This window comes from Lepidochelys kempii, chromosome 1, assembly GCF_965140265.1.
Source record: "Lepidochelys kempii isolate rLepKem1 chromosome 1, rLepKem1.hap2, whole genome shotgun sequence".
In the NCBI taxonomy this organism is placed as follows: domain Eukaryota; kingdom Metazoa; phylum Chordata; order Testudines; family Cheloniidae; genus Lepidochelys; species Lepidochelys kempii.
Window position 1 is genome coordinate 50,296,737 of NC_133256.1, and position 13,178 is coordinate 50,309,914.

The window sequence follows — 13,178 nt, forward strand, 5'->3', positions numbered from 1 at the left end:
CACCCCACCGGGTATTGCTAGGTAAAGTTCTCTGCTCTGGTGTGCAGGACAGACACAACCCTAAGTAGGATACACGGCTGCATCTACGAAGAAGAATACAGAAGTTTGGAGGAGCAAGGAGTACACCATGACATGGGGATTGCTGATTTGGGTGGAGAGAAGTGGCCTGTGTTAACATTGTGTTTTACCCATTCTGCAGCACCCAAATGGTGACTTAAGAGGTTGTGATCTACTGGACATTGTAGCAATTCACTCAGGCAGAAATGATCCGGCCCTTATTCCTGGTGTACAGCTCATACAATGTTAGAGAGCAGATTTGCGTCACATCAGAGATTTAGAACGTAAGAACGGCAATACTGGGTCCAAAGGTCCATCTAGCTCAGTATCCTGTTTTCTGACAGTGACCAATGCCAGGTGCCCCAGAGGAAATGAACAGAACAGGTAATCATCAAGTGATCCATCCCCTGCCACCCATTCCCAGCAACTGGCAAACAAGGCTAGGGACACCATCCCTGTTCATTCTGGCTAATAGCCATTGATAGACCTATCCTCCATGAATTTGTGTCTAGAAGGTGTGATAGTTTTTTTCTGATTTGGCTGAGTGTCTGAATTATTGCTACAAAGACAATATGAAAGGAATTAATAAGCGTGGAAGAACATCAATAGGGAAATGGGAGGCAATTTTTCCCTCTTTGTCCTTTAATAGTGTTAGATGAAACCATGTGGGTAAAAGTGAACGGGTTATAAAAGGAGGTTGTACATTTCAGCAGCTGAGCTTGGCAAACAAAAGATGTGTATGTTAATCGTGTCCTGGGACATTGCTGAAATAGGGTACAGTTAAGATTACATGGGCAGCCTTAATGCTGCATTTCTCGGTTTTCAGAAGTTTAAGTTATGCTCAACTCAATGTTCTGCAAGGGGATGACATATCACTAAACAATCTTGCTTTAACCTACTTTTTTGCCACTGAATTTATTAGAAAGCCTTGATTCACTTCCTGAACATCATGTACACAGAATGAGGCAGTGGTCCTGTGGAAAAAGTAGTATGTGATCATCTGATTAAAGACTGTTATATGCACAAGCAAGCCAAATTAAGGTTGCATGGGCAAATTTTGGCATTTCCTAATTTTTGAGTGACTTTGCAACCTTAACTTTCTTTTCTGTATGTAATTTAAATAGTCAGAGTCTCACTCTCTATCTTAATGAATATTTATTTATTTATACAAAGTGGAACAGTTGCAACAGAAAAGATAGCAGGACTTTCCATCCCACCAGTTGGGGAGGTCACCTAGTATCTGGAAGACCCAGATACTAAATTAGGCAGAACAGAGACTTGAACTTCTGTCTCCCACATCTCAGATAAGTGCCCTAATCTAGTAGTTCTCAAACTTTTGTACTCATGACCCCTTTCACATAGCAAGCCTCTGAGTGTGACGCTCCCTTATAAATTAAAAACAGTTTTTATATATTTAATACCATTATAAATGCTGGAGGCAAAGCGTGGTTTTGGGTGGAGGCTGACAGCTCGTGACCCCTCATGTAATAACCTTGCGACCCCCTGAGGGATCCCAACCTCCAGTTTGAGAACCCCTGCCCTAACCACTTGGTTATTGGCTATTTTGGAGTGGGATCGTCTGTCTCTCAAAACTTCACAAGGCTCATTTTTGTCCTGCATAGGAACAAAAATAAATTGCAAAAGTTTAAATTATTTCACAAGACACAATTCTTGTTTTCTAGCCAACCCTGCTATTAACCTCATGTCCAAAACCATACTGTGTTAACATATTTGCCAACATGTCAAAAATGCTGCCAGAATATTTTTTCCAAATAAACCACAGATTTGGGGTCTGCCAGAGGGATCTCTAGATACCTAATCTGTGCACAGAAGAATGGTGACTTTGCACAGAAATGTTGTTGAACACATAAATGCAGTATACATTAAGCTAATTCCATCCATAAGTGTAGCCTTAATGTCAATGCAGAGCCAATACGACAGCTAACAGGCCCTCACTTTTTAAGGTCTGATTTAACTCTATTCTCCCCACCTATAAACTGCATGGTACTCAATTTATCTTCAGGATCAAAGAACAAATCCATCCTGTTGGGTTTTGCATGCCTAGGCTTTTAAAAACTGTTCCTTACACTGTCTGAATAAATAATTGTCCCCTATAAAAATTATTTAATTCTACCCCCTATATCGATACTACTCCTCATTACCTTTTTGCAGGGTTCCTCTACTTCTGCTGCTGTTATGGTATCGTATTCCTTGGACCTAAGCTGACCACATAGTTCACTGGCAAAGGTGTTCAAACCCTCAGACTCTCCCAACCAAACTAGGCTATCTGGCAGGTAAAACAGTTAAACAGGTTCATCAGTGAATAAACTAATCCCTATATATAGTTTGTTTAAGCAATCTGGGACTCTTTGAGATAAAATACACTAATATATACTTTTCACACTATACACTTGGCAAGAAATGCTCATCACTTTAATTTTCAAAAGGTTTTTAAGGTATAAGAAGGCATGGCTTTATTTGCAGGTTGCAATCTAATGTGTCCTCTTCAGATAGGTTTGCCAACCCTCCAGGACTGGCCTGGAGTCTCCCGGGATAGGCAATCCTCTCCCAGTGATGCTTGAAAGCAATCTGGGAGATTTTAATAGGATGTTTTAAGAAAATGACCTTACATCATGTAGGGGAAAAAAAATCTCCAGAATAGCTTCAGTCACAGTTGGCAACCCTATGTTGTACACATAATATCTGCATGTTCACTATTAAGAACTGTTAATTGCATATTCAGTAGTCACCATTGAAATGTAACCAATTGCTTACTTTTCTCTTGGGGAAAAACTGCGGAGAGGAACACCAGCTGGACACTCCAGCCAGTAGTATAGCTGCAGAAACAGTGCAAACCAGGGACTGCTGCATTGCGGGGAGGGACTAAAATGGGGCCCAGCAAGGCCACCCCTCCCTCAACCACCTCTAGACTTGTGCAAAGGAGACCTCCCCCATTCCGGGGGCACTGGGATATAGGGCTGCCCGGCCTCCCACCACATGGCCTTGGAAAAGAAACAGCTAGAGACTCCAGCTGATAGGAGCAGCTATAAAAGCAGCCAACTAAGGTACCTTCAGACATTTAGAGAATTTTTTATAGTTTTTACTGGACTTTCTCTGCCCTGGGCTGATTGGCTGTTTGCTCCAACCCTCCTCAGTCTTTTTACTTCAGTTTCACTTCACAGCTGCTTCATTTACCCTCTTCTACGTTGCCCTTTCCCCCTCTACCCTTCATGAGAGAGGAAGAATCTATTGAGTCGGTACAGAGTGCTCCATTAAGATCCAAGTTTTTGCCACGGTACGTTCAGTGCATTACTGAAATAACCCTGACTCAGAGAAATTATGGTTATTTGCAGGTACCTGGGACAATAAGATACCATGGCACAGAGACCATGTAAAATTTACAGTTTACTTTTGAAGATTTTAGCACAATATAATCCATTGTTTTTCTGCAAATGATCCCTCTGCATTGTGAGTGTCTTTCTATCAGTCTAAGCTGTCTTTTCTTGCCTTTTAACTGTCTTCTCCTAGATAAACCGACCCCTGCCCCCCAAAAAATCACAGAACTAACATGCTGTTTGCTGCCATCACATTGTTCACTCTGCTTGTGTGTTCTACCCCTTTTCCCACCCCATGTCTCTCTTGTCTATTTACTGTGAACTCTTCTGTCTACTACTCTGTGTTTTTATGGTGCCTAGCCATTCTTGGTTTGTACTATAATAAACATGACTAACTAGAACAGTAGTTACCATGTTGAGGTATTTAAGATTTTGCAATACAGGTATTTTTCTACAATTTAGATTGGGAAATAAATGTATCTCAGATACCGAGGTAACTGTCCGATGACATTTTAGTGTAAAGTATTGTATCTGTACAGTATCTTGCAAAAAAAAAAAAAACACCCAAAAAACGAACAAACAAAAAAAAAACACACCACAGAGATTTTAACACTTTACCAATTGTATTCGAAAGCATTTGTTTTTGCTAGTAGGAAACATTTCTTCCTTGCTTTACCTGAGCTGGTAGAGGCAGGAGACTTGCTGCGTCTAGATGGACCTGGGCTCTTGGTGGTGCTCCTACGTGATGTTGAAGCTATTTTGGTATAGGAAGTAGATTTCACTACCCGACATTCTAAAAGACAAAGAAACTGTACAAGTTAGCAGTTAAGGAAACCAGCAAAGAAATGGAACAAAAACAGCACAGAAAGCACAAGCATTTAACCCATGCTTATATTTATTCCCCTTAAGTAGTTTTATGGGAGAGGGAAGAATTTATTGAATCTGTACTGAGGGCCCCATTAAAATCCATGCTTTTGCTACTCTACAGTGAATACAATACTGCAGTAACCCTGACTCATAAATATTATGTTAACTGCAGGTACATGGAACAGAAAGATCTCATGGCACAGAGACGATGTAAAATTTACAGTTTACTTTTGAAGATTTTAGCACATTATAATCCATTGTTTTTCTGCAAATGATCCCTCTGCATTGTGAGTGTTTTTCTATCAGTCTAAGCTGTGTTTTTTGAGAGAACATACCAGAAGACTGTTTTTATATCTCAAAATGGTAAGAGTATATGATATGATGCAGGTGTCTGTCACTCATGAAAGGTTTGAGGAAAGCGAAGCAAGGTTGTTGCTCCTGCTTAATTGTCTGGTGAGCAACAACCCACCCTGTAGCACATGCAATTCATCAAGGGTTGAGGGAAATGGCACTATTTGCTCATAAGAGACATCAGTAAAATCAATGAAGGGGCGAAATTACCCTCCTACTTGAGGACACAGCAAGCTGTTCAGGTTAGAGTTTATATACACCCACACAGCTCTTGAATTTATGCCTACAAAATGGTTCTTGGCCTGAGGATGGATACAATATATGTGCATGAAAGCAGAGGAATTACAGTCATAATGGCAACACATTTCATCACCAGACACTTCACAGAGTTTAAAAAAAAAAAAAAAAAAAAAAGATTTAGGCTTTTTAGCCAAGATCGGATTAGAAGAGTCTGCAGTAATGTGTGTACAGAGTTCACATGACAACGTTACTACACTTTCTTAATTTAAGAGAAACTGATCCACTAATTTATTTGTGCACCAGGACTGTCTCCCCATCTTCCTCCTCACAGGTTCCTTCCAAATTATTTAAGAGAAACAAACAAGCTTTTTGACACGTTTCAGAGTAGCAGCCATGTTAGTCTGCATCTGCAAAAAGAACATGAGTACTTGTGGCACCTTAGGGACTAACACATTTATTTAAGTATAAGCTTTCATGGGCTACAGCCCACTTCATCAGATGCATAGAATGGAACATACAGTCAGAAGATATGTATACATATATATATACACACATACACACACACTGTCACGGTTCCTTCCCCACTCTGAACTCAAAGGTACAGATGTGGGGACCTGCATGAAAGAACCCCTAAGCTTATTCTTACCAGCTTAGGTTAAAAACTTTCTCAAGGTACAAACTTTGCCTTGTCTTTGAACCCTGTGCTGCCACCACCAAGAGTGTCAAACAAAGAACAGGGAAAGAGCCCACTTGGAGACCTCTTCCCCCAAAATATCCCCCCAAGCCCTACACCCCACACCCAAACCCTTGGATCTTAAGAACAATGAAAAAAACACAACAAGGAACACTCCAGACACCTTATCGTCCCACCACACCGTTCTCCAGCAACCCACCTCACCCCAGTGACCCGTCAGTTGGACGATGTTTTAAATGTAATGAGCTGGGGCTTGTAAAGGGCAGCTGCCCCAAGAACCCCAACAGATTACAGTTCATTGCACCGGAATCACACCAGACGTCCTCAGGCCCAGATACCTCCCAGATACCCTCAGAGCAGAGGGAAACTATCAGTGTGGGTGGGAAGGTCACCGCATGGAGGGACACCGGAGCACAAGTGTCAGCTATCCATGCTTCCTTAGTGGACCCCAATTTAATCGACCCAGAGATCCAAGTGATGATTCAACTCTTCAAGTCAAACTCTTTTGACTTGCCTACAGCCAAGTTGCCAGTCCAATACAAGGGCTAGTCAGGAACGTAGACTTTTGCAGTCTATGATGATTATCTCATCGCCATGCTGTTGGGGGAAGGCTTGGCCAATCATGTGAAGCTAGCCAAGAGGGTGGGAATGGTCACCCGCAGCCAGGCTAAGCAAGCTGTCACACCTAGCTCTGTTCCGGAAACTTCTACCAGGATCCGGTCAGAGGTGATGGAACCGGACCCCATGCCCACATCTGCAACAGCAGTAGTTTCAGAGTAGCAGCCATGTTAGTCTGTATTCGCAAAAAGAAAAGGAGTCTCAGAATCAGAACCGAGGGAACAACCAGCACCAGAACCATTGCCAGCACTGAATCCAGTACTTGCAACCCCAACACCAGAAGGCCCCACCGAACCTGCACTGGCAGCAGCCGATAACCCTACACAAGAGGCTCAGCTGGAGCTTGAACCCCAACATAGTGCACCAGTGGAGAGCGGTTCACAGTCAATGGAAACAGCCCCATCACTTGCATCGCTTCCAGAGGGACCAAGCCTAGGTCCACAATCCAATGAGGAACTGATGTCTCCAGCATCAAGGGAACAGTTCCAGACCAAACAGAAAGCAGATGAAAGCCTCCAGAGAACTTGGATCGCAGCATGGAGCAACCCACCGCCTCTCAGCTCTTCTAATCAATCCAGGTTTGTTGTAGAAAGAGGACTTTTATACAAGGAAACTCTTTCCGGTGGACACCAGAAAGACTGGCATCCTCAGACACTTGGTAGTTCCAACTATGTACCGGGTAAAGCTATTAAGCTTAGCCCACAATCACCCTAGTGGCCACGCTGGGGTGAACAGAACCAAAGACCATTTGGGAAAGTCATTCCACTGGGAGGGAATGGGCAAGGATGTTTCTACCTATGTCTGGTCTTGTGAGGTGTGCTAAAGAGTGGGAAAACCCCAAGACCAGGTCAAAGCCCCTCTACAGCCACTCCCCATCATTGAGGTTCCATTTCAGCGAGTAGCTGTGGATATTCTGGGTCCTTTTCCAAAAAAGACACCCAGAGGAAAGCAGTACATACTGACTTTCATGGATTTTGCCACCTGATGGCCAGAAGCAATAGCTCTAAGCAACACTAGGGCTAAAAGTGTGTGTGAAGCACTAGCAGACATTTTTGCCAGGGTAGGTTGGCCCTCTGACATCCTCACAAATGCAGGAACTAATTTCCTGGCAGGAACTATGGAAAGCCTTTGGGAAGCTCATGGGGTGAATCACTTGGTTGCCACACCTTACCATCATCAAACAAATGGCCTGGTGGAGAAATTTAATGGAACTTTGGGGGCCATGGTGCGTAAATTCATAAATGAGCACTCCAATGATTGGGACCTAGTGTTGCAGTAGTTGCTCTTTGCCTACAGAGCTATACCACATCCCAGTTTACGGTTTTCACCATTTGAACTTGTATATGGCTGTGAGGTTAAAGGGTCATTACAGCTGGGTGAAGCAGCAATGGGAGGGGTTTATACCTTCTCCAGGAACTAACATTCTGGACTTTGTAACCAACCTACAAAACACCCTCCGAACCTCTTTAGCCCTTGCTAAAGAAAACCTACAGGATGCTCAAAAAGAGCAAAAAGCCTGGTATGATAAACATGCCAGAGAGTGTTCCTTCAAAGTAGGGGACCAGGTCATGGTCTTAAAGGCACTCCAGGCCATAAAATGGAAGCATCATGGGAAGGGCCATTCACAGTCCAGGAGCGCCTGGGAGCTGTTAATTATCTCATAGCATTCCCCACCTCCAACCGAAAGCCTAAGGTGTACCATATTAATTCTCTAAAGCCCTTTTATTCCAGAGAGGAGATGACGCTGAGTGGCCTGAAGGTGTCTACTATGAAGGGAAAAGTGTTGGTGGCGTGGAAGAGGTGAACCTCTCCATGATCCTTGGGCTTATGCAGTGACAGCAGATCTAGGAGCTGTGCACTAGCTACGCGCCGATGTTCTCAGCCACCCCAGGGCTGACTAAATGGGCATACCACTCCATTGACACAGGTAATGCTCACCCAATTAAAGCCCAACCTTTCTGGGTGTCTCCTCAAGCTAAAACTGCTATAGAATGGGAAATCCAGAGTATGCTACAGATGGGTGTAATCCGTCCCTCTGGCAGTGCCTGGGTATCTCCAGTGGTTCTAGTTCCCAAACCAGATGGGGAGATACGTTTTTGCATGGACTACCGTAAGCTAAATGCTGTAACTCACCCAGACAACTATCCAATGCCATGCACAGATGAACTATTGGAGAAACTGGGACGGCCCAGTTCATCTCTACCTTGGACTTAACCAAGGGGTACTGGCAGGTACTGCTAGATGAATCCGTCAAGGAAAGGTCAGCCTTCACCACACATGTCGGGCTGTATGAATTTAATGTGCTCCATTTTGGGCTGTGGAATGCACCTGCCACCTTCCAAAGACTTGTAGATGGTCTCCTAGTGGGATTAGGAGAATATGCAGTCGCCTACCTTGACGATGTGGCCATATTTTCGGATTCCTGGGCAGAACACCTGGAACATCTACAGTCTTTGAGCGCATAAGGGAGGCAGGACTAACTGTTAAGGCTAAGAAGTGTCAAATAGGCCTAAACAGAGTGACTTACCTTGGACACCAGGTGGGTCAAGGAACTATCAAACCCCTACAGGCCAAAGTGGATGCTATCCAAAAGTGGCCTGTACTAAAGTCAAAGAAACAGGTCCAATCCTTCTTAGGCTTGGCCGGATATTGCAGGCAATTTGGACCGCAATACAGCCAAATCGCCACCCCCCTGACAGACCTAACCAAAAAGAAACAGCCAAATGCTGTTCAGTGGACCGAAGAGTGTCAGAAGGCCTTTAACCAGCTTAAAGTGACACTCAAGTCTGACCCTGTGCTAAGGACCCCAGACTTTGACAAACCGTTCCTAGTAACCACAGATGAGTCCGAGCATGGTGTGGAAGCAGTCTTAATGCAGGAAGGACCAAATCAAGAGTTCCATCCTGTCATGCTTCTCAGCAAGAAGCTGTCTTAGAGGGAAAGCCACTGGTCAATCAGTGAAAAGGAATGTTACACCATTTTCTACGCCCTGGAAAAGCTACGCCCATACATTTGGGGATGGCGTTTCCACCTGCAAACCGACCATGCTGTGCTACAGTGGCTTCATACCGCCACGGGAAATAACAAAAAACTTGTTCGGTGGAGTTTCTCTCTCCAAGATTTTGATTTCAACATCCAACATATCTCAGGAGCTTCTAACAAAGTGGCTGATGCACTCTCCCATGAAAGTTTCCCATAATCAACTGGTTAAAATCGTCCTTGAGATGTGGAAAATATTGTTAGTGTTTATACACTTGGTAGTATGTTTAGAGATGCATGTGTCTTATTAACTCTGTTTTCTCCTAGAGCTCCAGGAAGAAATCACAGCCAGTGTTTCACCCTATCTGTGATTTCAGGGTGGGGGGTCATAAATATAAAGGGAAGGGTAACCACCTTTAAATCCCTCCTGGCCAGAGGCAAAACCCTTTCACCTGTAAAGGGTTAAGAAGCTAAGATAACCTCGCTGGCACCTGACCAAAATGACCAATGAGGAGACAACATACTTTCAAAGCTGGGGGAGGTGCGGGGAAGAACAAAAGGTCTGTCTGTCTGTGTGATGTTTTTGCCGAGAACAGATCAGGAATGCAGCTCAGAACTCCTGTAAAAAGTTAGTAAGTAATCTAGCTAGAAACACGTTAGATTTCCTTTTCTTTAATGGCTGGGAAAATAGGTTGTGCTGAATGGAATGTATATTCCTGTTTTTGTGTCTTTTTGTAACTTAAGGTTTTGCCTAGAGGGATTCTCTATGTTTTGAGTCTGATTACCCTGTAAGGTATTTACCATCCTGATTTTACAGAGGGGAGTCTTTTACTTTTTCTTTAATTAAAATTCTTCTTTTAAGAACCTGATTGCTTTTTCCTTGTTCTTAAGGTCCAAAGGTTTGGGTCTGTGTTCACCTGTACAAATTGGTGAGGATTTTTACCAAGCCTTCCCCAGGAAAGGGGGTGTAGGGCTTGGGGGGATATTTGGGGAAGACGTCTCCAAGTGGGCTCTTTCCCGTTCTTTAACACACTTGGTGGTGGCAGCATAGGGTTCAAGGACAAGGCAAAGTTTTTACCTTGAGGAAGTTTTTAACCTAAGCTGGTAAAAATAAGCTTAGAGGGTTTTTCATGCAGGTCCCCACATCTGTACCCTAGAGTTCAGAGTGGGGAAGGAACCCTGACATATACATACAGAGAACAACATTTGGTGACCCCTAGTTCTTGTGTTATGAGAAGGAGTAAATAACACTTCTTTATTTATTTTCTCCACACCAGTTATGATTTTATAGACCTCTATCATATCCTTCTGTAGTCATCTCTTTTCCAAGCTGAAAAGTCCCAGGTTTATTAATCTCTCCTCATATAGCAGCTGTTCCATACCCCTAATAATTTTTTTTTCCCTTTTCTGAACATTTCCCAATTCCAATTTGATGGGGCGACCACATCTGCATGCAGTATTCAAGATGTGGGCATACCATGGATTTATATAGAGGCAATATGATATTTTCTGTCTTATTAGCTATCCCTTCCTTAATGATTCCCAACATTCTGTTCGCTTTATTGACTGCGGCTACACATTGAGTGGATGTTTGCAGAGAACTATCCCAAATGACTCCAAGATCTCTTTCTTGAGTGGTAACAGCTAATTTAGACCCCATCATTTTATATGTATAGTTGGGATTATGTTTTCCAATGTATGTTACTTTGTATTTACATTCAAGATGAGAGATACAGAGTTCATAAGATTACGGTATAGTGTCAGTGACTTCATAATCACACAAATAACAGGAAACCAGAAATGTTTACATTGGTACCTAGGCTTTTTTCCTAATTTCCAAAAAATTAGCATGTAGTAATTAAAGACACGTTATTTGTTTTCAGCAACAGCAGTATAATATAGATAAGCAATGAGAAGGATCAAGGATATCTATGGTTGTTGGTAAGCCACTTTATCGTAAGCCTGAGGCTGGTACCTATTACTATTGCAAAAGACCTTAGCCACACTAGCAATGCCTGCAGGGCAATCGATAGATCATTACCCCAATGGAGTACAGTTTTAGCTTTAAAGACTAGAAATAATTTGTCCCATGTTACTAATTCCTAATGCAGCTAATAAGATTTTGCTATGTCAGTTAAACATCACTGCTCTGTAATCTTCTCTTTCCAGAACTGAAGTTGTACCAAACTGCAGTAGAATGGAGATGGCATCATCTTCTCTAGGAGGCAGTGCTGCAGACTGCAGTGGTGAACCAGTGGCAGCTCTTGCTTGAAATGACGAGATTTTCAAAGGGGCAGTTATCCCTAATCACCAGAAATAAACAGGATAAATGGGGAATATCAGAGATATTTCAGCTTGTTTAAAAAGCTTTCTGATAAGCAATTGCTATGGTTGCGCATAGTTCCCTTTTAGTCCTTACTTAGCATCCACCATTCCACCCCTTCCTGACTCAAATGAACACACTGATGCATGCTTGGGACAAAAAGACCTATAGCTTTATAGGTGACTCTACAGCAGTACCCTAATGGAGGGGTGCGGCTTCGGAGTCAAGTCTAGTACTGATGATAATACCGTGGATCCAAACACAGCATCTGATACTGAATCATAGGTGATTGCATATTGTTTCTCAAAAGTATGAGCAGATGCCCAAGTTGCTGCTCTGCATATTTCTGCGATGGGAACATTTTTGATGAAGGAAGTGGAAACAGATCTAGATAACGTAAACTCTACTAGCTACTCTATAAACTAAAATAAAGTTTAAAATGAACTCTCTCTCAGACTCTGCTAATGCTCCATCTCAGGCCAAGGGTGGTTGAGAAGGAACTGAAGCCGGTTCGCCCGCACAACACTAGATAGCCTCAAGGCAAGGTATGAGACAGGGAAAGCGCATGTGTGAGTCAAACAGACACTGTTACCTAAAATCTCCTATCTGAGGCATAGGAGTGTGGATACACCTACAGTGGCGCACTGGTGGGGATACTACTCAAAGAAGAACTAAACAGTTTTCAGTGTCATAAGATACAGCCTATTTTTAACATCTGCAGCTTTAATTTTGCTACAAATGAGGCGATACTTAGATGATCCCAACAAGTTGCAATCTTGCATCCACTGAGAACAAGATGACTGTAATGGTGGGGTCATGTCCGATGTGTTGAAGAAGGTATACTTTTACAGAAGATTTAGAGCTGAGGTCAAAGACAGAAGAGTATGAGGCCCAACATGAATGCGATGGAAGATGCTATTTTAAGGGATTTAAGAAACCTAAATCCTCCTATATTGACTCTTGTCCATACGTGCTGGAAATAGGGGGGTAGCAGCACCCCCTGCCATTATATGCAGCATCTACAGTTTGGTTCAATGACTCTCAGCACTCCCACTATAAAAATAGTTCCAGCGCCCCTGCTCTTGTCAAAGGAAGAAGAATTGGAAGGGATTATTCAAGATGGAAGATGGCTCCATTATAACCCTGTGAATCTGCTGCGGCCTGCCTGCGCTGATGGCAGAGGAAGCACTTTTTTTTGTTTTTTTAACTACTCAGTTGTTAGAGAGCATGTAATGAATTGTGTTAGTCAAATATATACTAAATAATAGAGAAATTAATATTACATGTAATATAAGAAAATATAAAGGAAGTGAATGGAGGGGAAATTATAGGATGCTATCAATTCATTAAACTCTTCATTTTCAGTTCAACAAAGTCAATGACTTTCTTTCCCACGTGACCAGTTAGTAGGAGTGGAATTTGGTCATCTTACCTGATGCTGCAAAGTCACCCTGTTCCTTTTCTTGGAAACAGACAGCCAGGTGTCCATTCCATACTCTATCATCTCAGTTTTGAACATTAATTTTGACACCTTCCTAGATGACCAAAATACCAGGCATTCCCTATATTCTTTTGGCTCCCCACATACCACAGATTAGAAAGTTGCAGTCCGTTGAGCATGGATTTTCTTGGCACATTTCTTGCATATGCCCTCTGACAGGCATTCTGAACAGTCCTCCATCTCTTGCTCCTGCATTGTAAGCTTATGAACTTC

The 13,178-nt window shown here is 42.8% G+C and overlaps 1 protein-coding gene across 3 annotated transcripts in view; it reads right to left on the minus strand.

Annotated features, from left to right (window-relative positions):
• DCLK1 (doublecortin like kinase 1) overlaps positions 1-13,178 on the minus strand; it is a 324,515-nt gene that overhangs the window by 91,691 nt on the left and 219,646 nt on the right. For all 3 annotated transcript variants that reach the window (XM_073341871.1, XM_073341880.1, XM_073341902.1), the window contains exon 5: positions 4,069-4,185. In XM_073341871.1, coding sequence (XP_073197972.1) covers positions 4,069-4,185 — 117 coding nt within the window. The remainder of the gene's footprint in view (positions 1-4,068; positions 4,186-13,178) is intronic.